The sequence below is a fragment of the Apodemus sylvaticus genome, chromosome 3 (assembly GCF_947179515.1).
Source record: "Apodemus sylvaticus chromosome 3, mApoSyl1.1, whole genome shotgun sequence".
Classification (NCBI taxonomy): Eukaryota; Metazoa; Chordata; class Mammalia; order Rodentia; family Muridae; genus Apodemus; species Apodemus sylvaticus.
The window spans coordinates 94,195,115-94,223,098 of NC_067474.1; the positions used below are offsets into that span (position 1 = coordinate 94,195,115).

Sequence of the window (27,984 nt, forward strand, 5' to 3'; positions counted from 1 at the left end):
GCGTGTAATTTCTTACTCCTTATAACAATCTAGAATTCCCTATATCATTTGTAGGCCAGTAAGATGTCCAATTGTATTGATCTTTCTGCAGAGGAAGAAGGCATATAAATGTTTCTGAGGACAAACAGCTAACAGCCGGGGAGCTAGAGCTCCAATTTCAACAGTGTGGTCGCAGGGATCCTGTTCATAGATGATGTACTGTATATGAGACCATACAACACAGGGCCTCAGCCTCCACAGGAGTCCGCACTGGTACCTACAATGTCTACTTTATTCTAACATCATGAATATAAGCGAGTCTCTGGGCAGCCATGTTGTAAGTGGGCTGGTGACTAATGTTTTTAAAAGAAGTAAATGGTGTCAAGGTTGTGTTTTTACATTGGCCTTTTCCATTGTTTTGTAAACTAAGGATAGACATTCAAGAAGAAAGTGTGCCTCTCTAAACTGGCAGCCTCCTGCTCTGGAACGGAATCTGAAAAAAGCTTTCCTGTATCTAAGGCTTTTCTAATACATACTAATATAGCTACAATTAAAGCATGTTGGACTACAGGCAAAGAAGACTCCCACAATTAAGCACTAGTGAGCTGACACATGGTATCATCGATAAGCCACTGGTCCTAGACATTGGTGTGATGTCAGCAGACCTTCCAGTCAATCCTGCAAAACTCAAGGCAAAAGGCTTTAATAGCCATGCAGCTTGGGGATGGCCATTGACATTTTCTGATCTATGTAAACAGTTATCTCACTGACAGTTCACCTAAATGAAGTATAATTTAACAAGTAAAGTTGGATTTATTTTTCATTGCACATAATTATCTGTGCAAACTTAGCAAAAGTTTAAAGTTTAGATAATTACAAGAAAATGACAGGATAAAATCTGCTTCAATTGAAACAAATGTGTTTTCTATTTTTAATAAGTTATCCGAGTGCTATTTTAGAGGGTGGTAATTTGACTATCGAATGGTTTTAAACGGGGCACAAGCTTCAGAAATGATGATACACAGAGAATAGACACTGTCCTAAGCTTTCATTACATCAAGTAGTTTCTGGTATTGCATTCATTTATATATTGCTGAATAAAATGTTTTGTTTTCCACAAAAGAATGGTATTTAAATACTTCCATAAACAAGCTTGTTTTCTTCTTTCTCTGTAAAAATAGCAACCAAATCCAGTCCGAAAAACAACAGAATCATAGAAATTTCAAGTGGGCTAATAGAGCTATGGAGCTAGGGTCTATGGAGGAGGCTAGGTTATTAACAAAAGAATTTGCATCAATTGATTAGAACAATTCTAATAAAAGAAAATGTGGATATTTTACATGTATGAGAAATGGATACAGGACTGGCATGTGTTGGAAAATTTACCTAGAAATGGGTAGAATTTCCTTCTAACATGTTTAAGACACTTTTAGGTGCATTTATTTTATTTTATCCGTTGTAGTCTTCTGACCTTAAACCAACTGATATAACTTTTTTTGTTATTTTTTTCTGATATAACTTTTAACTTTCAAGAATTTTGAAATTTTCCATTTTTTTTCATGCTAAATTTAGGACAAATATGGGACAGTACACTAATGAATCATGGCAAATGTGCCATGGCCAATCTGTCATGCCAAAGCATAGCTACTGTTTGAAACAAGTATTTATAGTGACATTCACTCATCATAGATCTCTTAATAGTCCACAGCTTGCACAGATTAAAGAAACGACACAGGGATGCCCATAAGCCTCACCCATCCCACCATCATGGCTCCCAATCCCCAACTGCCACATAAGAACCTTTCTAGAGAAAAGTTATTGAAAGGCCATGATTAGAAAGATGACCTGGTTACAAAGAGGCTCCTAAGTAAGACAAAGATAGACTCAAATATTATAGGCATTTGAATAATACAACACTAGAATTTTATATGTGCTTCAAAATATCCTTATAAAATGGTTGCTTACAAAAAGTGTGAAATGAGCTCCTAGAATCTTTAAGCAATAAATTCTCAATAAATAAAACATTAGCATCTCTACACATGCTTTTTTGTTCCATTCTTTTAATATATACAGGTATCAGGAAATCTAACTTTTAAATAAACATCTGAATGCTGTTTGCTTAGACCTTTACATAGAGGAATTTTAATCGAGCAGCATGGCTGCTCAGGCAAGGGGTCACATCAGAGACCATTACGTATAATCTGGATGAAATACAGACATACTTTTAGTATACACTCTTAATCCCAAACAATATAGGTAAGGTTAGTTGGTAGAAGGAAGCAGCTACGTTTGAATGTGAAGTCTAATTGAGTGGCAGACAAAGTGACAAATCAGAGAACGATATGACAGAATGAGTCAGAAATAAGAATACATCCAACTCTCAAGAGAATAGCCAAGAAAGTGAAGCTATTTAAGAACAGTGCAGGGAAAGAGACTCAGTCAGCTGGGAGTCAGTGCAGTGAATGCAGTACAGTAGAGTAGAGTTTATTTCTGAGTTTATGAAGGTCAGTAGAGGCAGTTAAAATCAGAGAATAAGGAACCAGAAGGTTAGAGTTGAAATTGGGAGAGTTAGTTTAAGGTCAGCACAGCAATTCAGTGAGACTCTGAGAGAGGACAGATTGAATCAGTCAGCTTGGAGGGTGGGGTAGTTTGAGCAGAGCAGCTGAGTTGAACCAGCCAGCCAGAGTTCAGAAGGAACTAGAAAGGGTGAACTTACCCCACACTAAGCCTCAGAGACAACAACTGCATCTGGTGAACGAAATTTGCATTTACTCTTTTACATCAATGGTTTTCAACCACTTACTCGCATCTGTGAAGTAGAAGATGTGGAAGGGGAGAGAGTAATGGCCAAAGAGGAGGGCGCTGGAGGTTCTTCTACGGCACCTCTGGCGATCATCAGCTTGACTCTGTTTCCACACTGCCGAAGGACTTGTGCTACTTGCTCACTGCTCATGCCTGCTAGGTCCGTGTCACCAATCTTTAGAATGTGGTCTCCACTGCATAATCGCCCATGCTGATTTTAAAAAAGCATTCAAACAATCAGGCACTTCTGTTATAACTACAGTTGAAAAGCTTTAAATGATCTAAAGACAATAATACAAAAGGCAATAATCTCACATGTCAATCATATGAAATTAAATGTTAAATTGTACTATTAACTGTCTTCTGACATCCAGTGTTGTAAAATCAAATGATACAGATAATTTGTTAAATCAATAGCTAGTATTTTTTTCAATTCAAATTCTAGTTAAGAATTCTCATAAAAATAAAGGATGATTTTGTGTGATTTTAGATTTTGGGGAACAAGAAAAATGTCTTTAAGCATAGATGAAATCATTGTACAAACACAACTCATATTAATTAAAATATTATATGGAACACAAGAAAGTACTGGAATGTTCCTACAGTTTCTATCTGGCCATTTTAATTATAAATACTGCAAAGAATGAATTTCCAGATAACATTCTAGTGAAAGGAAAATGAAGACAGAAGAGAGTGATATGAACAATATGGGGGAAAATGTGAAAGGACAGACTGCTCCACACTGTAGGTCACAGCTGGGACCAGTGACAAGTGGCTGAAGAATATCAGGCAGTGGCCAGTCCAATTAAGAATAAACATTTCATTTAGTTTTAGTGAACTTAAAGCTAAATGTACTTTTATTTTCTATTTCCTCATAAAATATATATGGTTCGTCCTTTTCTCTCAAGTATGTGAAATTCATTTGCTATTGCTAGATGTCATCTAACACTTAAATGTTATTTTATTATTAATACCACTAAAGGGTTGTTTAACAAAGCTTTCATTCTTGAATATGAGTATATATGACGAACTCAATTTCCAAGTTTAAGTTCAAATCTATTAGTGAAAACAATAGCCTTATAACCCTATACAGTTAAAAATATTAAACACAGATAAAAATCACATCAACTTCCTACACACAAAAAATGGCACATCTCATAAGCAACAACATATCATCAAACCAAATGGATAACAGTCTTGTGTCATGTACAAAGATGACACCAGAAACCCAGCACTAAAGGGACAAGATGGTGGGTTTTATCTCAGTGATAACGCACATTTTACAAAATGTGTTTTTTGAACAGCTGCCTGGTTCACAAATGTATAACTACCAAACAAAGGGTAGATGTTTCTGCAGAATTTGGAATCATGAGCCTGGTTCAGTCTATGGTTCTTCTGGGTATGCAGTGCATTGCCTAAGCAAAATCCATGTCTACTTTTGAAGTATTCTCGTCCAAGTCTAAGAGAGTACTTGAAGGCCAACTCAATAAAATGAAAGATTCTTAGTTGATCAAATTTTCCTTTTATTTAACAGAAAATTTCTGTGATAAAGCCATAATTCTGGGTTAACAACAAAACAGACCTGAAATAGCTCACCTGGTCGGCTACTCCTCCCGGTAAAATTGTCTTGACTATCACTCCAGTTGTTTTTCCTCCTATGATGCCAAATCCCAGACCGGACCCATCATTTACCAGTTCTATAGTCTCCACATGCTGCCAGTGAATCTAAAATGAAAGCTTTTGGGTGAGTATTTGGTTGGTGTTAAAAACTGAGAGCACATAGAACCATGAGCACTAACCAAGTCTGGCTTTTCATTTTGTATACTTCCCTTTTAACAGACTGCTACCACTATCGATATAATCCTTATAGTTATCAATTCATCATTATAGTGACTGTATTTAACATACAGAAACAGGAACTGATTTTTTTATTCGATATATTTTGTATTTACATTTCAAATGATTTCCCCTTTTCTAGCCCCCCACTCCCCGAAAGTCCCGCAAGCCCCCTTCTCTCCCCCTGTCCTCCCACCCACCCCTTCCCACTTCCCCATTCTGGTTTTGCCGAATACTGCTTCACTGAGTCTTTCCAGAACAGGGGGCCACTCTTCCTTTCTTCTTGTACCTCATTTGATGTGTGGATTATGTTTTGGGTATTCCAGTTTTCTAGGTTAATATCCACTTATTAGTGAGTGCCTACCATGATTCACCTTTTGAGTCAGGGTTACCTCACTTAGTATGATGTTCTCTAGCTCCATCCATTTGCCTAAGAATTTCATAAATTCATTGTTTCTAATGGCTGAATAGTACTCCATGGTGTAGATATACCACATTTTTTGCATCCACTCTTCTGTTGAGGGATACCTGGGTTCTTTCCAGCATCTGGCAATTATAAATAGGGCTGCTATGAACATAGTAGAACATGTATCCTTATTACATGGTGGGGAATCCTCTGGATATATGCCCAGGGGTGGTATAGCAGGATCTTCTGGAAGTGAGGTGCCCAGTTTTCAGAGGAATCACCAGACTGATTTCCAGAGGAACTGATTTTTAAAGATATTTGTAAAACTTCCCTGATGATAAGTTCCAACACAACAGCTGCCCTAGATTAGGAACATCTCTGCCTCATTATGCCTTGAAGTAGGATGCTAATTTGTATAAATTTATGCCATCTCTGACAGCTAACTCTAACCACATAATGATGATGTGGCACACACCTTCAATCTCTGCACTCAGAAGGCAGAGGCAGGAAAATCCTGAGAGTCCAGGTCCAGCCTGATCCACACAGGGAGTTTCAGGCTATCTAGGGAAAGATTGCATGCACATGCACAAAAAAAAGTAAAGAAAGGGGAAGGAAAGGAAAAGGAATAGGAAAAGGAAAAGGAAAAGGAGGAAGATGGAAGGAAATAGAAGGGAGGGGAAGGGAAGGGAAATAGAAGGGGATGGAAAGGGGGAAAGGGAGAGGGGAGGGAAAGGGGAGGAAAGGGGAGAGGAAGGGAAATGGAGGAAAAGAAAAAAGGAAAGAGGAAAAGGAAAAAAGCGAAAACAAAACCAAGTGAAATAAAGATTTTTATCTACTTACAGATAAGGTAAATTTTATTAAAGGACTCCCTTTTTATTAATGCAGTCAAAGACTCATGCAAAGTAAAGGCTGTTTTAAAATTTTTAAATTTAGCCATTCTGACTGGTGTGAGGTGGAATCACAGGATAGTTTTGATTTGCATTTCCCTGATGACTAAGGATGTTGAACATTTCTTTAGGTGCTTCTCAGCCATTCAATATTCCTCAGTTGAAAATTCTTTGTTTAGCTCTGCACCCCACTTTTAATAGGGTTATTTGGTTCTCTGGAGTCTAATTTCTTGAGTTCTTTGTATGTATTGGATATTATCCCTCTTTCGGATGTGGGACAGACTCCCCTAAACTCTCGGGGACTGGACCACCAAGCAAAGAGTACATATGGACGAACCCATGGCTCCGGTTGCATATGTAACAGACGATGGCTTTGTTGAACATCAGTGGGAGGAGCAGCCCTTGGGACTGAGGGTGTTCAATGCCCCAGTGTAGGGAAATGCCAGGGCAGGAAGGCAGGAGTGGGTGCGTGGGTGGGGGAGCATCCTCATAGAGGCAGGGGGAAAGGGATAGGGGGATTCTAGAGAAGGTATCTGGAAAGGGGATAACATTTGAAATGTAAATAAAGAAAATATCCAATAAAAGGGGAAAAATTAAAATTTAACCAGAACTCAGAAATAAAATATCCCAAGCAGGAATACATAAAAGAAAAAAATATTTTTTAAAAATCCCTCAAAACTAAAAGCAAGCAAACAAACCAGCAGGACCTCTGTGGAAATGGCAGACATTAGAAAGTGGGCGTACAGCCAGACACCCGAGGACTCCCAGGGACTAACCCATCAACAAAGTGGTACACATGGTTCCAGCCAAAAGAGTGGCAGAGGAATGCCTTGTCGGGCATCAGTGGGAGGAAAGTCCTTGGTCCTGTGAAGGCTCAATAGAGGCCACAGAGTAGGGAAATCAAGGGAGGTGGGTGGGAGTGGGTTGGAGGTGGGGTTGGGGTGGGAGGGGGGTTGGAGGTTTTCAGATGGGTTGGGGGTTTTCGGGGAGGGGGAAACAGCTGAAATGTAAATGAAGAATATATTCAATTAAAAAAAAAGAACGAAAGTGGGCATAGCTGAAAAGACCAGAGGTGGTGCCTTCTGATCCTCCGCTACTCACTGGATTTGAGTGGGCTGAAATTGTGCTGGCTTCGGATGGAGAGCGGGAAATCCGTGGGCTGGAGACCTGCGGCAAAGATCCCCTGGCAATAACAAGCTGGACGGTGTCTTTGGCCTTCTGCAGGATGCTAATGGCCTGCTGGTGTGTGATCGTCTGATCCAGGGCCTGGCCGTTGATGGCCAGGATCTGGTCGGTCTCCTTAAGTCTGCCATCTCTATCGAGGAAGGAAATGAGAGGAAGGAAATGAAGTGATAAAAGATGTGAGTGCTTGTAAGGAAATGAGGGGCCGGAAGTGTTCAGGCCACATGAATCCCAGTGTAGAATACACATGTTATCCCTGAAACTCTACTCTTAAAAGTGTAGGATTTGGCTCTCACTCTTGTGGTCGGTCCATGCTATCTGAACCACTATCGATGGACACACTACATCCACCACTGACTGACTCCAACACTCACTTGCAGATGGTCCTTTATGTTAAAAATGAAAGTATATATTTCTTCCTACTCTGACTACATTAATAATAAAACACAATTCAAACTATAATGAGACAGGTCGAGTGATTTTTGTTCAAAATGAAGTCCAATACTAACAATGAAAAAAATTATATTTGTTTCTTAACTTACTAGAATAGAGTTTATATAGTTAAAATATAACTATATAAAATATAGTTAATTAGTTTATGACTATCTAAAAGCTGCTCTCACGTGTGTGACATATGCATGCATGTGCACGACTGTTTATGCACCTGCGTGGGAAGGCCACAGGTGGACACTGAGTGTCTTCCTCTCCTGCTCTGTACCTCATTTTTCAGACAGTCTCTCTCAGAGAACCAAAGCTCACCTTCCTGGCAACACTGGTAGTCCAGCAAACTGGCATATGCCTCTCTTTGCTGGCCCTGTGCTGGCTTAGAGATGGGTGCGTCCTCATCTGGCTTTTTTATGAGAGTCCTGGGGATCCAGATGCAGGTCCTCACGCTTGCACAGCCAGAACTTCTACATCTCACTCACCCCGTGGCTGTCATTTTAATGGACTTGCTTTATTCTCTCTAAGTATGACAGCTTCTAAAACCTGGCTAATGTCTGATTACTTCAGCTTTTCTTTGCATTCATTTCCTCCTGCAGTGGTCAAACCCCTTCTACATGGTACATCAAGAAGAAAGAAGTTGTGGCGGCAATCTCACCTGTGAGCCACACTGCCCTCTTGAATCTCCTGCACAAATATTCCCAGCTCTCCCCTGTTTTCACTTCTGAGCCCAACAACACTAAAGCCAAGGCCTCCACATGGAGGTTTGAGGAGCTCAAATATTTCCACATGGCGACCCTGTTCAGCAAACAAAACAGGAAATAAAATTAAGAGCCAATGGTGGTGATGGTGCATATTTATTTTAATCTCAGCTCTTGAGACTGAGAGAAAGGAATAAGAGAACCAAGTGCAAGCCTGGTCTACACGGGAAATGGAGTCCAGCCCAGATTACATAGCAAAATCAAAATCGAACTGAAACAGTCTCAAAATCAAAACCAAACCAAGCAAGAAACATTATAGCATGCAGCAGTTGTCTCACTCGGGTATTACTTTGATTATCAAAAAGAAGGACCTACAGAAAGATCAGGTTAGCACTTGTCACCTAAAATAGAACATTTCATTTTTCCAGAAGAGTAGTTCTGGATCACAAAATACTCAATTTAAAATATGATCATTTTTTTCAAATGATCAGCCGTGAAAATATAAATATGTAAGTAACATTAATTCAGACTGAGCAGGTTGTATTTTTGTACTTAGAAATACATGGGGGGAGGGCAGGGTAGAGATGGGGGGGGGGACAGACGAAGGGAAGGAGAGAGAGGGAGAGGGTCAATCCTAACCGTAAATTCATCAGGAATGCAACTTATCTACTATTATGTGTCAAAAGATTCATGAGTGTTTTGTCCCCATCACCCTGTCCCTAGAGCTGTCTCTCATCCCCTTACCTCAAGCTATGCTGGCCTCAGTGCCCCTCAGACGGCCAGGTGCTCACACTACCAGCTAAGTACATCCACGTTTACTCTGTTATTCCACTGGTGTCTATTCAACACGTGTGTATGTGTCCGTGTGTATGATTCATAAAAAAGAGAGATCATTAACTTGAAAGCATTTGGCAGGATGAAGGTGAAATGATGTATATAATATCAAAAATAAAATAAAATAAAATGTAATAGAATCATCTGAACTGGACAGAGTTCCACAAAATTCTTTTTCATTATAAATCTGTTTGGGTGTTATAAATGCTACTACATTCCTGAAATTCTCCAGCACTTGAAGACTTTTTAAATACGTCCAGTGCTAAGTCATAGGGAGGAGCACTCTTACCTGGGCCATATTTTTGATGAGCTGATCAAGGTCATCACAGGTAAGCTTCCCATCCAGGGCAGGTGGAGCACCAGGTCCAGAAATGGTTTCCAGGTTCCCATTATTTGGAGACACCAAAAGTGATTGGCTTTGCAGATTAGAAATGACAGCAGAGCTGAACTGAGGTGTATGGGTGTGGTCAGCATTTGCAGGTGCCAAAGCTGCAGTGTTTACCTAGAAGGATGCAGAGGTCATTAGCAATGACTCTAGTGCACTTCCATCATCTGCAGTGGTCCAGCAGTGGTAGAGAAGGGGCGGGGGGAGGGGGGGGGTTGCAGCTGCTTTTCTCTTTAATTTTAGGTTAAGGATTCTCAAAACATTAACCTGATAATCTGACCAGCTCCTTCTATTTCTGGAATAACAGCACTAAAAAAGATAATTTCATTTTGCAAAGCAGAATATCTCAATGTCTAATACATGACTCCAAGTGAAAATAACCGAAAGCACTGTAGAGAGTCAAGGCTAAATGGGCAGTGTATTTGGTCAATCCTTACTGAGCAGTGTGGGTGCTCATGCCTAACTAAGAGGTATAGGCTGTCAATCCTACCTGTGCAATGTAGTCAATCCTTACTGTGCAGTGTAAGCAGTCAGTCCTAACAGGCACTTCTTCAAAGTTTTGTCTACAACTCTGTGTCAGAATGATACATCGGTGTTATGTTCAAAAGAACTTTGCCCTGTTCTTCAGTCTCTTGGCTTTAGCTATGCTGAGCTTCTCACTGTATCTGCCACTGCAGTAAGGTGTTCCACAGTACCAGTCAGGTAGATAGTTCCATTCCGTTCTTTACTTACCTCATGCATATTCAAACTCACCTCCCTGGAGAAGCCCTCCCTGACAACTTATCCCACATATGACCCGTGAATATATGTATCCCACATACAGCCCCTTGCCCTGCTTCCCTTCACAACCCTTATTCTAGTTACATGCTGCTCCTGTGATAATAAAACACTCTGGACAAACACAACATGGAGAAGAAAGGGTTATGTGGCTCCATCCAGGTCAGTCTCCATCCCTAAAGGAAAGAGGGGCAGAAGTTCCAGGCAGGAGCATGGAGTCAGGAACCATGGGAGGGGAAACTTGCCAGCTTGGTCTCTGGCTCACTCTCTCAGGCTCACACTTAGCTAGCTTCTTTTACAGCTCAGGATGGGATGCCAGCTCACATGATGGTATTTCCTTCAGGGGTCTGAAGCCTGTTACATAAATTACCAACCAAGAAAACAGAGACATGCCCAGAGGCAAACTTAATAAAGACAATTGCTCAATGGAGACTCCCCTTTCAGTGGATGCTAAGAGGTGTCAAACTGGCAGTTAATGCTAACCAGGACAGCACTCCATGCTGCTGATACACACTGCTGTCACAGCACTTCCATCTTAGCCACTGGGGTAACTACACTGTAAAACTCCCCAGTGAAGGATCCAGGCACTCTGTTTCCTATGTCTCTGTCCTTTAGAGAAATGCCTGGCTCAGATCAGGCCTTCAATATATATGTACAGAACACTTATCCACAAGAATCCTCCACTAGTATCAGCTCCAATTCATGGATGATGGATCAGACAAACTCAAATGACTAATAACACTGTGTGACCAAGATGCTTCTCATCATGCCACTATCACCTCTGTGTGCTGCACATGACATAATCACTTGAAGTATCACTCCAGGATAAAAACAAGAGGTGAGGAGCATCCAATGATGAACTCTGTGAAAATATTCTCTATGCAGGGTCCCTAATCTATTCATAAGAGTTTGTTGCCTATTCTTTAAAATAAAGCAGAAAATGTACTTAGTCACCAAAGCTACCAAAATTTTACCTACCTTTAGTCACCCATGAAAACAAGAAAGGAAGCTTCTGGGAATTCTATCAAATGCTTATTTTAAAATCTACAGCAGGCATGATCAATTATTATTTTTCAAAAGCAAGATTCTTTTGCCAAGATAGCTTTTTTTTTTATCCCCAGCCATAGCAACTTCAGGGAAGTCTGCCGGCAGAAGACATACTGCTCAGGTTGAAGCAGATGGCATAACAAAACTAGTGACAGGCTGAAGATCCCACACACAGGACCTAATGCCTATGGTATGTTTGCATAGTGAAAAAGATTTGGATTGCAGCTACAGTAAGCCAGAGTGAACAAACCCAATTCCAGGAATAGATGGTCTCCTATAATACATCAACACTGAAGCAGAAGATCTGATCTTAGAGGACCATGGTCAAGGGGATTAAAAGAGTAAAGTCTTTGGAGAACAAGCACCAGTGCAACGTGAAGATCATCTCTTCGAGTCTAATGAGATTGGTGACTTCCCTGGTTTCTTGCCTGTTCCTGAAGTTTCATAGAAATGGAGTGCCACAGTTACCTACTGAAAACAGCCCACATATTTTAAAACTGTAATTTAGTTACACCATCAAATGACTTGTTTTTAAGTTTGAAAATGTAAACTCTTAGGGAAAAAAACACAACCACCAAGACCTAAGAGTTTCATATGTACACCTAAGAAAAAAATGTTTTCTCCCAAACGTACTTACTTAACTTTATTCTCCACCTCTAGTGTGTGTGTGTGTGTGTGTGTGTGTGTGTGTGTGTGTGTGTGTGTGTGTATTTCAGCATCTTGTCAAGTCCAGGCGTTTACTCAAAATCTATATCCAGAACAGCTCCAGAGAAGCAAACCACAGATGCTCCAATCTACCTCACAAACACAGATGCTTCTACTGGACCTGTTCTTTCTTACCCACAGATGGTTCCACAGAACCTGGACACCATGGAAACAGCCAGCTCTCCTAAGACTGGACCAGCATCCTCATTCCCATTTTCCTAGGTTTCCCAGAGACACACTGTCCCAAAGTCAGCAGGAAGTAGCTGGAAATCACAACTCTATTCCTGTCTCACCATCTCCTCTGTCTAGTTTTTCCTTTTTTAATTAAACCAAAAGACTCTGCCCCACAGTTACCTGGCCCAGCCAGGTAATGCCTAGCATACTATAAAAGGGACTGTTTGGCCCCCTCCTCCATCTCTTATTCTCTAGCTCTGCCCCTTCTCTCCCTGTCCCTACTGCCTCTCTCTCTCCATCCCCCTCTCCCCTCAACATGTTCTTGGCCAGTCTCTACTCTTTCTCTCTCCTCTCCTCTCCTTCTCTTCTCCTCCTCCTCTTCCTCCTCCTCCTTCTTCTCTTTCTTTCTCTCTCTCTCTCTCTCTCTCTCTCTCTCTCTCTCTTTCTCTCTCTCTTCCTTTCTCTGTCTCTACTCCATTCTCAACTCCCTTTCCCATGCCCTAAATAAACTCTAGTCTATATTATTCGTATGGCTGGTACCTCATAGGTAAGAGCTGCCTCTGCATGGGCCCACAGAGGTACCACCTTCCACCTCAAGCAGCCTGATACTGGCATAAAAATAGACAGGTAAAACCTTAGAACAGAACAGAGGACCTAAAAAGAAGACAACAAAGCTTAATTTTGACAAAGTGGGCAAAAACACGTCGTAATAAAAAGATTTAACAAATGGTGCTGGCAAAACTGGATACCAACCTACAGAGGAATTAAGTTAGATGTATAAATTATTCTTTGTACAAAAATCAATTTAAATGAACTAAGGATTGTAGCAGGATTGGCAAGAACACTGCTATGTAAACACCGGAAACTGGTGCAGCCACAAAAGCATCTTCTGCAGGAGGACCTAACTGAGGACTGCCTGAGAGAGCAAGGATTGCTGGTGCAGACAACCGGGAACTGCTGTTTAGAGAGATGCTTTCTTGGGACCAATGGCGCGTGGGTGGAGGGTATTAAAGGAGCTTGCAGCAGAGCTCAGATGAGCGTGCTGCGGCAGCTCTCACCTGCTCCCAGAGTCTCTGTCGTTGACTCTGCACCCCATCACCTCCAACCCCCAAGGGCAGGTAGGGTCAGCAGGTAGAGCAGCAAGGGCACAGGCAACATCATATCTTAATTTAAAGTGGTAAACACTGAAACTTGCAGAGGAAAACATAGAGAATACTCTTTAAGCATTCTGGGATAGGCAATAACTTTCTCAAGAAAAATCACAAAGGGCGATCCTTATTTTTAAATCTAAAGAAATTGAGTTGTGTGTTCATTCGGGAGACATTTGCAGGAAAAGGAATGTATTATTTTGTGATGTTCTGAGATACAAACAGAATGGGATGCAGGTCCATGGAGGGGCAGCATTGTCACGCACAAGCACAGAGACCTCCCTTTCATTCATTTAGATTCCAGTTAGCCATCAGGTTATGTGATACTAGGCAGTGTTAGGGGCAGTAAGGGACAAATTTCTTTCCCCAGTCACAATGTTAAATATAAGTCAAACACTCTATTTAAAATTAACTGTAGATTACTCCAAGCAGCTTAGGTTATTCAAATCCTGAGAGGGATTTCTTTCTTTCTCAGCTATGAATTCTGAAGAGCAGAGTGGACAGTGGTCTAGAACCTCTAACTTACAGATACTCTTACAATAGATTCTGCCTTCAGCTGATAGACCTAACAGATGTGAAGATTCAATTTAGAAATGAATTCTTTGCCCTAATAATTCAAGGAGTCATTCTGAGTGATGGAGATGTAAAGTCTCTGCACCTGCTCCCATTAGGTCTGAGTGCTGAGTTTCCACGGCCTGTTTCTCTAACACTCCCCTGTGCTAGAAAGCAAAAATTACCAGCTATAAAACTCAAGATGGAAGGCAAAGAACACTTAAAGCATAGAGAAGGAAATGAATTAAAGAGTATGTAAGACTCTTGACTTTTCCTTTCTGGTATTTAGTAAAGTATATACAGATAATCACTAATCTACCCAGTGCAGTGCTGATTAGTGAGTTATTGACAGCATCAAGTACAAAAGTGTAGACTCAGCGTCTATACAGTGTTAATTAATTCAAGCAAATGGCCACTTCACCAGTTATACTATTCTATAACATTTTAGTTTTCACTCAAAACTGCAGCTACAATGATTTTATTCATTCTTGAAATTACAAAAAATATATATTTATTAAAAATCCAGTCACTAGGTACAGTAAACAAAACTGTGTGCTCAAGCACAATGCAATGTACTCCATCTGACTACAGAAACTAAATGTTCTGAAGAACACCTTTAAAACATTTTTAAAGGACTCTCAAGTGAAAAGATGGGGACTTTCCCCCCAATTTCATAACATTTGTATAAAGCACTGGGTTATCTTTGTGAAGAAGAAACTGAAGTTTGAAGAATCCCAACTGTGTTTAAAACTCTCTTCATTGCTGTTATAAAAGAAACTTGAAGTTTACTCTTTAAAACCATTAAGTTCTGGGTCCTGTGAGATAGCTCAACAGGAAAAGAAGGGTACTTGCCACCAGGCCTGAGGACCTGAGTTCAATCCCTGGGACCAGCATGAAGAAGAGACCATCACAAGTTATTCTCTGAACACCACGTTGCAGCTATGTACCATGTATGTGCACTCGCATATGTACAGCCAATGTAATAAAATAATTAAGTTCTATATTAAGTGAAGTATAAATGAATATTTTACCTAGCCCCTTAGTTTTCACTGAGATTCTAATTTCAAAAATAATAGTTCTGCTTTGGCAGTGCTAGGGCTTCACCTCTGGCCACTGTGCTCTAGCCGCAGCCCTGTTCCTATCTGCTTTGAGGATATCTCAACTGCTATTATTTTAATGGGGGTGGGGAGCATTTGTATTGTGGAGATTAAATGAAGGATGACTAAAAATACTTCCAGCTCCTCTAACACAAATCACAGCCTAACTTCCCATTGTTCTTTAAATCGGATAACTGTGCCTTTTCTTCTAGGTTGGTCTTTGTTAGGTTTGGGGAATCAAAGTCTTACCCTGGAACCTTGCGGTTCAGCCAGGCTGGCTGCAAACTCACAGTGCATCTCCAGTCTCAGCCACCCAAGTGTAGGTACTATAGATGCCTCTATAGATCTTGATTGAGTGGTTAAAATGCTCCACTATGTTCATTGCAGTCTTATTTATAATAGCCAGAAGCTGGAAAGAACCCAGATATCCCTCAATGAAGGAATGGATAAAAAAAAATGTGGTATATTTACACAATGGAGTACTATTCAGCAATTAAAAACAATGAATTCATGAATTTTTAGGCAAATGGATAGAACTGGAAAATATCCTAAGCGACGTAACACAATCACAAAAGAATACACATGGAATGCAATCATTGATAAGTGGATATTAATTAGCCCTGAAGCTCTGAATAGTGAAGATACAATTAGCATATCAAATGATTCCCATGAAGAAGGAAGAAGAGGGCCCTAATCCTGGAAAGGCTTGATCCAGCGTTGTAGGGGAGTACCAGGACAGAGAAAAGGGAGGGGGAAAGACAGGAGAATGGATGGAGAGAAGAGGACTTATGGGACATATGGGGAGGGGGTGACTGGGAAAGGGGAAAGCTTTTAGAATGTAAACAAGGGATATAGAAAATAAATAAAAAAAATCTTTAACAAAAAGCCTTAACCACTTAAAAAAAAATCTTCCTTTAGTTCATGTCTTTTTATTGCAGTGCTATATAAAGGAAAAAAAGAACTTGGTGAAGGGATAAGGAAAACTCCTGCTTTTGAGCTGCAAGCTGAATAGCCAAGTTTTAATGTGCATATCTAAAAATATGATTCAAATTCAAACTATGATTAAGTGTTCCTGAGTATATGAAAGACAGACACATCTTAAAAGTGAACAAAAGACAGGGGTCACTTCAAGTAAAGTAGCTGATCATAATTATCAATAAGAAAACTAGCACTTTGAAATGAAAATTAGAATTTTAGAGCCAATATCTGCCACCCTGAGCTTGACAGTGCTCCAGATATAAGAGGCTTTGTCGATAAGATCGTAGATATTATTAGCAAGTACTATTTTTAATTGTATAAATAGGTATAAACATTAATTTTTGTCAATCACATTTTTCAAGTGGCCAAAGTAAAATTAAAGTATGCTTGGGTAAAAAACAAAAATAAAAATCATGACAAACAACTAGACTCCATTTTACTAATGAATATGAAATACTCTAGAGTTCCAGGCTCCATGTTATACTTAACCTTTTTTGGAAAACATCACTGTTCCTGAAACATTATCAAAAGAAATTGACAGGGGCTGGAGATATGACTCAGAAGTAAAAGTATTTGGTGCCCTTGTAGAGGACTTGAGTTCAGTTCCAAACACTCACAATACAGCTCACAGCTGCCTGTGACCCCAGGTCCAGGTGATCTAATGCCTCTTCTGCCCTCTGTAGGCACCACATGCCCAGTCACACCGCAGCACACAGACACAAGCACATAAATAAGAAACAATAAATCTTTAAAATAAAAGGACAGTTACAATTTTCTAAAAAAGCTATTTTCCTTTTGGAGTGCATATATCCATGAAAGGCTATTTTTTCCATATATACCAGGTAAAGCCATAAATTCAAACAAACTAAATACAAAAGCAGGTAAGAGAGTCCGACTTTCTTCTGAACATGACTTTAAGGATTTCCTCATAACTTGAGGGCTCCTTAGGATTATTTATTCTTGGATTGTTGTTGTGTGATTTTTGTATTGGTTTCTGTTACTGATAGGTTTTAGTAAATGATCTTAACACGTGCATGCACACACGCACACACACACACACACACACACTGCCACCACTGATCACCACAGCCCTCAGCCAAGAATTAAAGTAGAGAAATGCACAGAAAATATAAAGCAAAGTTGTCCCTCTCACTAATTTTTAAACATAAAATGGATTTTCCATAATTATTATATATGAATTAATAAATATTTAAGGCATTTCTCAACTTTAATGTATATTATGGTCAATACTGGGGGATAAAAGTTTAAAATGTTTTGTAGCTCTTTACCAATAAAATGAAAGATTTATTTTACTTATGTGTGTGTGTACAGGTGTATGTGTCAATGAACATGTATATGGAGTCAATAAAACAAACAGGGAGCTCTGCAGTTAAGACTTGGGTCCTGGCTTCAGCCTGCTGGGCCCAGATACCAGCGTCCCTTCTACATTCTCACTCTAATGTGATAGTGACATAGAACTGTGCCAAGCAAAAGAACTGTTGTCAGTCCTGGGGAGAAGACTGACAGGCCATCACAACGGCAATAATGATGATACATGGCACACAGTTCTCCAACAAAGTTTCTACTCTGACAAAGTACAGGGTCTCCAAGGGAACTCTGCTTACCTGCCTTTTCATTTTACAAATTCGTCTCTTAGAAAGGAATGATGCATATCTAGTGCACAGCATTCCAAATGTTTAACGGTATTTAAAAGTTCATTGAGTAAGCTGTCATCTTTGAACTTGGGTATATGTGGGGATCAAAGTATTCAAAGATGAACTAGGCACAGTGGAGGACGTTCAGGCAGCCCGAAGTCTGATTACCTACAGCACTGGGCTGGGTGCGTGCTAGCACTGTCTGAACTATCACAGCACACAGCAGTTGAACGCGTGCTTATGCATGCCTCAGCAGAGCATTCATTCATTTAACCCTCAATAGCTGTATTTCTCCAGGCAAACTTTCAAGGGAAAAAATTCAAGGAATGTATCTTGACAAAATATATTCCCATCAAAGTACACTGAAATTTTCTACATCAAAGCAACCAAAACACCAAGACTAAGTGAATGAGTCCACTACCAAGCCAGGGTAAACAGAAGTTTAGATAAGACTTTAGGGTCTTACATTGATTTTGTCATCATTATCATTGTTCTGGAAGACAAATGCAACTATTAACTGCTCACTTAGAGAAAGAGGAAGAAATAACTCTGGGGGCAAATGAAGCTGGAAGGGGGAGGGGCAGAGCCACAGAGATATTACCCCCATTCCTGCCTCGCTGTCCCTGTCAAGTATCCTCTTAGACCAGTTCACATACATGATCTATAACATACAGCAAATTATAAGTGTATATAAAATTAAAATGAAACTTTTATAATTAAGATTAAAATTTAGAATACAATTCATAGCAATTGCAAGTATTAGCTAATCTAAAATTGTAAAATATTTATGTACATTTCCCTTCAGAAAGAACATTCATTTAATTTCTTAAACTCTCATTCAATCCTTTACAGAAATAACCAAGGTCAGAGATGAAAGTCACATGCCATTGGCTTTGGGTAGAACAGACCTGCTTTGTCCTCCTCTGTCTACTATGAATATTGTCATGGTCTTGGGTAAGACACACAACTTGCAGAAGCCCCACCTCTTCACTGCACAGAATGGGAACAAGGCTGACTGGTACACTAGTTAAGTAATCCAAGGTCCATGTATACAAGTGCTTCTTGAAGCTAACTGCCATTGCTAAAAATTCAAATGTATGTATATTGATCTTAATTCCTTTCTTAAGATTTATCTTTGATTATGTGCATGCATGTGTGCCTCTGTGTGTTTATGTGCATCACGAGTGCAGATGTGTGCAGATGCATGCAGACATCTGAAGGCATCAAATACCCTAGGACTGGAGTTTCCACTGGGTTCTGAGCTACCTGGGGTGGGTGCTGAGAACTGAAACCACATCCTCTGAAAGAACAGTGGGCCCTCTTAACTGAGTCATCCCTTCTTCAGACTTGTTCTTAAACTCTTAAGTTAAAAAAAAATATGTAATATATATAATGAATGAAAAAACAAACACATCAAAACAAAACAAAAAACATTCAATTAAATTATACCCAGTAAGCTTCATTAGGTTTTTTGTATTGTTTTAGGTTTTGTTTTCTTATTCTCTGAAGTTTTATCTTTGTCAGTTCTGCATTGAGCTTATATAGTACCTTCTTAATTAAAGAACGTAAGAATTCAGTTCTCTCAGTGCCTATGTATTTATTTTTTAGTTGATGAACAAATATCTAAAGGTGTTATTGTACAAAAATGCAAAAATGTTATTTGAACTTTCTAAACAAATTTATAGTAAGTGAAAAAATACTCCTCTTAACTTCTACATGATGTGTGTTAGAATTTCATACCATAGACATTTTCATCTTAGCCAGCTACATTCTCTATCCTAAAATTATTCCAGACATAAGAAAAATATTTTTCCATTTCACAAACAACACACACTGGTAAGAATGGCATGCTGGTTTTAGATAACACTGTCAATGGATCATGATATTTTTCTTTCTGTCCTCCAAAACCCACAAGAGCAAGCCTGAACTTCACTAGACAGTCCAAGGAAGTGGGTGTCATTTTGCTTTAACTAGTTCACAACCTACAGATGGAACACAGCCACTTCTGCACAAGTTTAGGAAAGGGGAAAATTTGTTAGGAATGAAGTAAAGTTGGGGGAACGCAAGCACTTACACTCTTTAAAAGAAACATCACAAAATAGTATCTTTCAATTAAAAGTAAAAATAAGTAGTAAAATGTTCACCAGGCTAGTGAAATATTTAGTAGGTAAAGTTGCTTACTATACACATGTGACAAGACACAGTTTGATCCCCAGAACCCACACAAAACTAGGACCAAATTCACGAAGCTGTCCTCTGACCTTTACATATACCCACATGCAATCCACTTGCCACACAAAAATAAACGTGTGTATGTGTGTATATCACGTGTGTGCATATATATTTATATTATATGATGTGTACATATATATGCTAAATGGCATGTGTGCACATATATGTTACATGACGTGTGTGTATATGTTATGTGATATGTGTATGTACATGTATGTATATGCATATATACACATATATTATATGAAGTGTATGTGTGTGTATATATACATATACATTATATGACATGTGCATATACATGTTATATGATGTGTGTATATGTTATATGTATACACATATACACATATATACATATATATTTTACAACATGTGTGTATATATGTTATATAATGTATGTATGTATATTACATGACATATGTATATGTGTGCATATATATACATACATAATATATATTATATATGACATGTGTGTTATATGATGTGTGTATATGTATATATGTTATATGACATGTTTGTATGTATGTGTGTATATATATACATATACACACATATATATATTATAAGGTGTGTATGTTTGTATGTGCACGCACATGCACATGCATGCACGGGCACACATCAGGCCTGACAAGACAGTTAAGACATTGATTCTCACATGTGGTAATGTGAGTTAAGTACTCAAAAGCTCCATTACAGTGAAATGAAAAGGAACTAACTTCACAAAATTGACTTCTGACCTCCTCTCATACACTATGGCAAGTGTGCACACCTGTCCCTCACTCCATACCAAAAATTTCTAAATGTTCAAGTAAGAAAATTTTTTATTTCTCTTTTTATAATAAAGTGTTCAAATATGTATGTGTATGATGTGTGTGCATGGCCATCTTCATCTTTCAAATTCTATGCAACATAGCCTTGAATTGTTTGCCACTATTTATGCCAGAATAGACGGCTCATGCACGTCAGGGACTTCTCCTATCTGCATCTTCTACATCCTCAGAAATGTGAGATTAAAGACACTTTCTGTTCTGTCCATGTCATATGCAGGTTCTGGGAATCAAACACAGGTCTTCACACTGGAGAGGCAAAGGACTTACCCCCTAAGTCATCTGCCAAGATCTCATCTTTCCTTCTGCCTAAACTGTAAGAAGTCATCAGAGCTGATAATGTTGCAACCTAAAAGCATCATTATCTCCACATTTGGACATGAACTTGATCCCTTAGGTTTACAGATATTTATGTACAGACCAGATATTTTCAGCCATGACTCTGCTCATACCAGACAATCAAAAGTGACTATAAAGTAAACATGCAGCATCTCTACAGAGTTCCTTAGGTGTCCTTCATCAGAAAAGCCACCCCTAAATTAAGACAGAATGCTGTATTCTTAGCATTGGGAATATGAAGAATAGCATTCCTCTGAAGAATGGTTTATGTATTTTCAAATCGTATTCAAAGTTGTTATTTATCAAAATGCTACTAAAATCTCTTACCTTAAGTTTTTATGCTTAATCACACACACACACACACACAACCTAGGCGTTTCTGCTGGAGCATTTATGGCAACCTGTGGGTCATGATCCCATAAAGACCATCAGAAAACACAAATATTTACACTGTAATTCATAACAGTAGCAAAATAATACTTATGAAGTAGCAATGAAAATAATTGTATGGTGGAGGGATCACCACAACATGAGAACTGTATTAAAGGGTCACAGCATCAGGAAGGTTAAGAACCACTGGTTTTATTTATCCATAGAATCATATCTGCTAATAAGGAAACTTTGGTATTTTGCCTTCTTATTTGTATCCCCCCAGCTTCTTCACTTCTTACTGCTCTAGCTCAGACTTCAACTACTATGCTGAACAGAAAGCAGAGAGTAGGTACCTATTCCTAATGTTGTACTTTCCCCCTTTTGACATGATGCTGACTGTATGCTTGCCATAGATTGCTACAGATTATACTAAGTTATGTCTCCAGTATAACTATTCTCTTCAAGACTTTCATCATGAGGAAATACTGGTGAATTAAGGTTTGGCTGTAGCCAAGGTTTCTCAGTCTGGGTCCTGAAGTCTAATAAACTCATCAACTCCTTGTTTGGGGAGGGTGAGTCTACACTAGGCACACTGGGCATGTGACAACTTCCCAAGCTCCACCCATTGCACACCAGGAGCAGCTCTGCCCCTCCAAGTAGGTCAAGCAGGAATGACTTCAGGCCATACCGTCCTTGGAAAAGCACTCTGTACACATGGACTCACTCCTCCTTCCACCTGAGACAATTCCCTCATCTCTGCAGAAATGAACTCACTCTTCACGATGGCATTCCTAAAGCTGTCCCTTCTGTTTGGGACAATTCCTTGAATCAAAGCTAAGTAATCCTTTCCATCATAGTATTTATTACTTGTGTTATTTGCTATTTGTTTCTTGTGTTCTATTTTCTCCCTGAAATTGTAAGAACCATATTTTATTAATCACTGTTTTTCATCTATTTTAGATGTTCAACAATATTATAAAAACCTACAAATACTGCATAAGAGCATTCGTGTGCTAGAAATTAGCATTACCATGGAAAACTTTAATTAAATGAATGTCTTACAATAAGAAGTTTATAACTCCCAGTTCTTTTGTAATTTGGTTTGGTTTTGCTCTGCTCCTTGGAAACCAAAATTAAATGATATGAATTTGATAAGCTAAGGTCCACAGGTGTCCACAGATGTACTACTGTGGTGTTTTAGTGTGTCTGCCTTTGTGTTCACTTTTGTTCATTATTCAAGTTGTTGTTATCAGGAGTTGCTTTGAATGTAAACAGGTAAAACTTAGGAATACAGAATTATACAAAAAAGTTACAGCATACAGGTGGTACTTCAAAATGAAAGTGATTTGTTTAATCATCTAATTATTCTAACCACCAACCCTAATATCAGGTAAAACCTAGCATCTCTTCAGTTAAAAATTTTCAAAGAGAAGTCTAGCATACACACACACACACACACACACACACATGTATATATAATATATATACACATACAAATATATATATACATATATATTACTATACATTATACTTCTAAATATTCTAATAAAACATGTGCACACCAAAATGGTTTCGAAAGGGAGGGGGTGGATCAACTAGGAACCTGTAAACATTAATAAACCACTAATCCAGCAGAATGCCATATGTCACAGATGCTGGAGTTCTTTCTCAAGTGGCCCCTGATAGTCCTGGCCCAAGGCTCATTTCCCAGGGAAGCATCTTTGGTAACCTGAGCTAGGCACACCATTTCTCCAACCTTACAATTAGCCTCTGTTGTCATGGCTTAAAGATAATCTTGCCAATGTCAATTTCTAAAGCCCGGTCCTACATTTTTATTTAAAGCTAATAATTATAATTCACAGTGTTTCTACACGCAACAGAGGGGGCTGATTTAGTGCTCATGGTCATTCATAAAGCAGGGTAATTTATAAACCAGGAAAGAAGCATCTACATCTATACTGGACTGGAGCAACGTCTCAGAATAAATATGCAAATCCGATATGCTCAAGGCTGACAAGATTCTATTATGAAACTGCTAACGTGTTTATTTCTCCCACAATAGCGAATCTCTTTCCATGAATAGGCATTAAGCCCTGTGGTTAATAGCTGTGATAACTAGGTGACACTGAGGACACTGCCTGAGAACCTGCATTTGACAGATCACTGACACGCAGTCGCAGTTCCCTTTCACTTAAACAGGAGTTGTGCAATAGGAAATGAGCTGCAGCGATTAGAGATTATTCAGGTTTAATAGCATACATCCTTTTAGCTGGCGTTAGAACAATACACAATGTGGAGGAGTTAAACAGAGGCATCAATTATACTCTCAGACCTGCTAATAATTTTGACAATATTTAAATAGCACATCCCTTCAGGGCACGGCTTTTTTGCCCTCTCAGTTACACACCTGTCAAGTGTTTAATTTGCCAAAGGGAAACAGTTTGATTTCTAAGGGCAGTCTTAATGCTGTGGAAGCAAATTAGAAAAATTAAACATTATTGAATGGAAGTAATGAGAAGGATTGGAGGGGAAAAATTGCAGGTTTAATTCAGCACGGCATGTCAGCATCTGTCATTAATGCAACAATATGATCATGTTCTTCTTCAATACGCTATATACACCTCGAGCCTTTCTAACAGACAGAGTGATACTGGGCGCAGGGTAGGAGCTGAAGATAGAAAAAGACAGAAGCAGTAATTTCCACCTGCTGTGCATACAAAATTGTACATCAAATATACAGTATATGAATAAGGTAACAAGTTAAACCTAGCAATGGGTAATTTATATGGCCACTGGATTAAGAGCATGAAATGAATTTTATATAAATTATTAAATTATAAACACTCATATATTAGCATTTTAAATCTAACATGGTAAAGTCTAACATATTTATAATTAAATTTTATGATAGGAAATAACATAAATTTTGAAATTTTTCTAAACACTTACAAAATAAAAAGTCTGGTGAGTAAAAGGACCTGGTGAAGAATGGCAGACACCTATCCTAGACTGGAGACACTCCACAAAGTACATATGCAAATGCAAACTCTCACCATCCAAGGAGGAGCCACCAACCTGCGGGAGAGGCACAGGCATCAAGTCTTTTTCTGAAGGAAACAAGAAATAAAGGATCTAAAAACAGGCTGCAGGAAGAAACCAACATCTAAGTGAAACGGCCTTATAAACATGTCACTAGCCTTCTTGAGCCACTGTGACAAAAACAGCTACAGATTTCCCCCCCTCTCTCTAACTGAGACTCATCCTGTGAGTCCTACTCAACTGAGGTAGGTTCACAATGAAGAAGGTTTTGGTGGACACACATCCTGCTCCTACCCAGGAAGTCAGCAGCCTCATGGTAGACCTGTACTATGAAACATCCCCTATCCTCATAAAGGTATAAGAAGGGTCACTTATATCCTGATTTCCTCTCTTCAGTGTCCCATCATTTTTTTCTCTTCTATGGGACAAATGGTCAATGAGACAAAAATCTGCTAAGACTTGACAGCAGAATTCGAGGACCTCACAACCTGATAATCTTGAAAACGTATTGTAAGAATGTAATGCCGGAATCCGCCTGCTGCTCAGGAAATGGTCCTCTACAACAGCTCCCACCTTTTTCAGATGCCAGTGTACCAAGACTCAGTCTGTGAGTCCTACTCAACACGTCCTGCTCCTACCCCAGCCCCTGCCTCCTACCCGGGGACTCAGCAGCCTCATGGTAGACCTGTACTATGAAACATCCCCTATCCTCCGAAAAGTGTAAGAAGGGTCACTTATATCCTGATTTCCTCTTCTCAGTGTCCCATCCTGCTACCTATTTCTGGTGTAGATCTGACCTCTTCTCAGGTCTGGTCATGCTGTTGCCTGTTGCTCTGCCTACAGAGTAAAATAAATCTTACATCCTCTTGGAACAATCTCTGCCTCAGTGTCCTCTGTAGTATCATTGCCATATCAATGTCTCTGTAGAGACATTGCTGATTCAGTAATAAAAATCCCAGTATGCTCTGTGAAGCTCCTTACAATACTCAATAGATATCTCGGTAGGCTTCCTGTGAATCATGTAGGCCCACATAGCCCTAGAGTTATATCCTGTTTCCACTTGGAAGCAACAGAAGCAGTGTAACATGTAGGCCATCTGTGTCCTTTCACTGGACGCAGTAGACACAAATCCTCTTCCCTGCAGAAGGCTGCCTGACAGGGAAAGATCCAGCTACTCTGCTTAAGCAGACTACTAATGTATTTTAACAAACTTGGCATATAACTTAATTTTCCTGTCATGAAAACTACATGTTCACACACTACACAAAGAAGACTTCTGCTCACTCTTGAAAACAAAACATACTTTGGTAATATTTATTATAAAACATGATTGGTAACATCATGTGGTAATATTTATGCCTATATTCTAGACACTGGTTTCTCCAAAAGGCTGCTAGTCCATCAATATTGAAATCCAGGCTTTCCAGTAACTTATCAAGAAGAGAAACACGCAAACACACAACAAAAACTATCTTTTAAATTCACAACCATGGCTTTTTAAATCATTAAGATGAAACTTCCTACAGAAAAATTAGCTTGTGGGTGTGTGTGCCTGTGCGGCCTATGTGCAGGTGTCTGTGCCTGTGAGTGCCGTTGGTTTCTCTCCCTCAGCACTGCGATACCCAGCGTGGAGTTGTTTTCACATGTCTGTTTGTTCTAAGAAGGTTCTAGGGATGGGGACACTCTGTTGACTGTGCTGTCTCCTCAGCCCAACAGACACATATTTCTGAAGAGTCTTCTTTTTATTTATGGGGAATTGCAGAGGCACATGGGAATCTGGCTGGAGAACACTAAGAACACTCCTCTATTATCTGTTGGCATCTGGAATATCCATCCCATTAGAAATGCTCATTCACTGAGTTATGAAACTAGTTTTTAAGTTTCATTTTTATCCTTTTAAGGCAGAATATTTGCTAGCAAGTCATCCATAACCATTAAATTAATTACAAAAACATGAGAACATAATTAAATTGACTTCAAACCTTGAGAGGATAAGAACTGTTTTAAAAACATTTTTAAAACCTGCGAAATGGTGATTAAATTAAGTAAGTTCAAAGAACATCTGACTTTGGTTTTCATTCTGTCATGTGATATGCTTTCAGTTTTAATATAAATGTTCAAACTTTTTAATGTTCATAATTTTTACAGGGAATAAAACATGGTGTTACATTTAGAAATCCTAATGTTTGTCACCATCTGATGCTGCCACGGCAGCAAGTGCTACTTGCACACTCTTTAAGAAGTGAGAATTGCAGTTCCTCTAGCTGATGACAATGTAATTATCCTTTCACTGTCAAAACAGAGGTGACTTCCCTTCCTCACACACATGATTAAACATACAAATTCATGCTACTCTCAAACTCTGTAGCTGTACTGAACGTCAGCATCTGAATGAGCAGGATTACATGCACAACGGGGCCGGTGATGGTGAAAACCAAGAGTGCAGCTGCCCAGCCCAAACATTCTCAGCAGCCTTCCTCCTGCAGGAGCTCTTGTCTAAGCATCCACACGAGCTTTCAACATAATGTCATACCATCCGCAACAGCGGGGACAAAAATAACCAGCAGGAACTAGGCACCGCGAGCCTGAATGTCTGTTGGTTTAAATGACTTCATTATTTATTAACGCAGAGAGAAGTCAGCCTGTGGAAAAGCAGGAGCCTTTTGTCATGAGATCTCTAGCACGCCATGAGGGCCTCTGCGGTGACGCCATCCTACCTGGTCTTTCAGCTGCTGGAGTGATGTCTGAAGGCTCAGGATCTGACTGAAGAGTGGACTCTGCAGGACGGACTTCAGGAGGCTCAGCTTGTCTCCGTTAGCCACATCCCCGCGCTCCTCCAGTTTGCTCTGCAAGCGCTCTGCTGCCTGCAGGGCCCGAGTTTTGTCTATTCCAAAGAGAAGCATAAGTCAATAACAGAATACAAAAGACTTGGGACATCTATGAAGACTTTTACACCTTCAGAAACCTAAAAGTAATCTCACAAAGTGCACAGCGTTGTCACATGTGAACTGAGTGTGATGCTATAAAAAAATATATATTTTTAATTTAGTTTAAGGACACTCTTTTAAGACTTTAAATGCAAGCCGAGCAGTGGTGGCGCACTCTGAGAGGCAAAGGCAGGCGGATTTCTGAGTTCGAGGCCAGCCTGGTCTACAGGGTGAGTTCCAGGACAGCCAGGGCTATACAGAGAAACCCTGTCCCAAAACTCCCCCTCCCCCAAAAAAGACTTTAAATACTTTTTTCTCAAAATTAAATAGCATATTTACACATGCTTCAGAAGAATCCAGCTGCTTGGTTAGACTTAGGACCTAAAGGACTAAAATCTGTCACTATGTACCTTTCAGTTCCTTACAGTGAAGTTCATTTAAAAGCAGGACCAGGGTACAGCACATGCGTAAGTGAACAGTTGTAAAGTCACAGACACTGATGCAAACAATGTGTAACTGAACGGTGCTAAATGTTTCCAGCTCCTGTGAAAATCGCAGACAGCCCTGGATGGTCTTAAAAATCTGATCTCTTCTTTTAAAAAAAAAGATAAACAAAATTGTATTTATATATAATAAATGGATAATTAACCCATTAATAAGTCGAT

General features: G+C 39.4%; 1 protein-coding gene across 6 annotated transcripts in view; it reads right to left on the bottom strand.

Moving 5' to 3' along the window:
• The window catches only part of Mpdz (multiple PDZ domain crumbs cell polarity complex component), a 152,442-nt gene that overhangs the window by 98,309 nt on the left and 26,149 nt on the right, over positions 1–27,984 (bottom strand). For all 6 annotated transcript variants that reach the window (XM_052176677.1, XM_052176679.1, XM_052176676.1 and 3 more), the window contains exons 3-8: positions 27,110–27,276; positions 9,358–9,570; positions 8,192–8,331; positions 7,012–7,225; positions 4,378–4,506; positions 2,783–2,992 (exon numbers count right to left, since the gene is read on the bottom strand). In XM_052176677.1, coding sequence (XP_052032637.1) covers positions 2,783–2,992; positions 4,378–4,506; positions 7,012–7,225; positions 8,192–8,331; positions 9,358–9,570; positions 27,110–27,276 — 1,073 coding nt within the window. The remainder of the gene's footprint in view (positions 1–2,782; positions 2,993–4,377; positions 4,507–7,011; positions 7,226–8,191; positions 8,332–9,357; positions 9,571–27,109; positions 27,277–27,984) is intronic.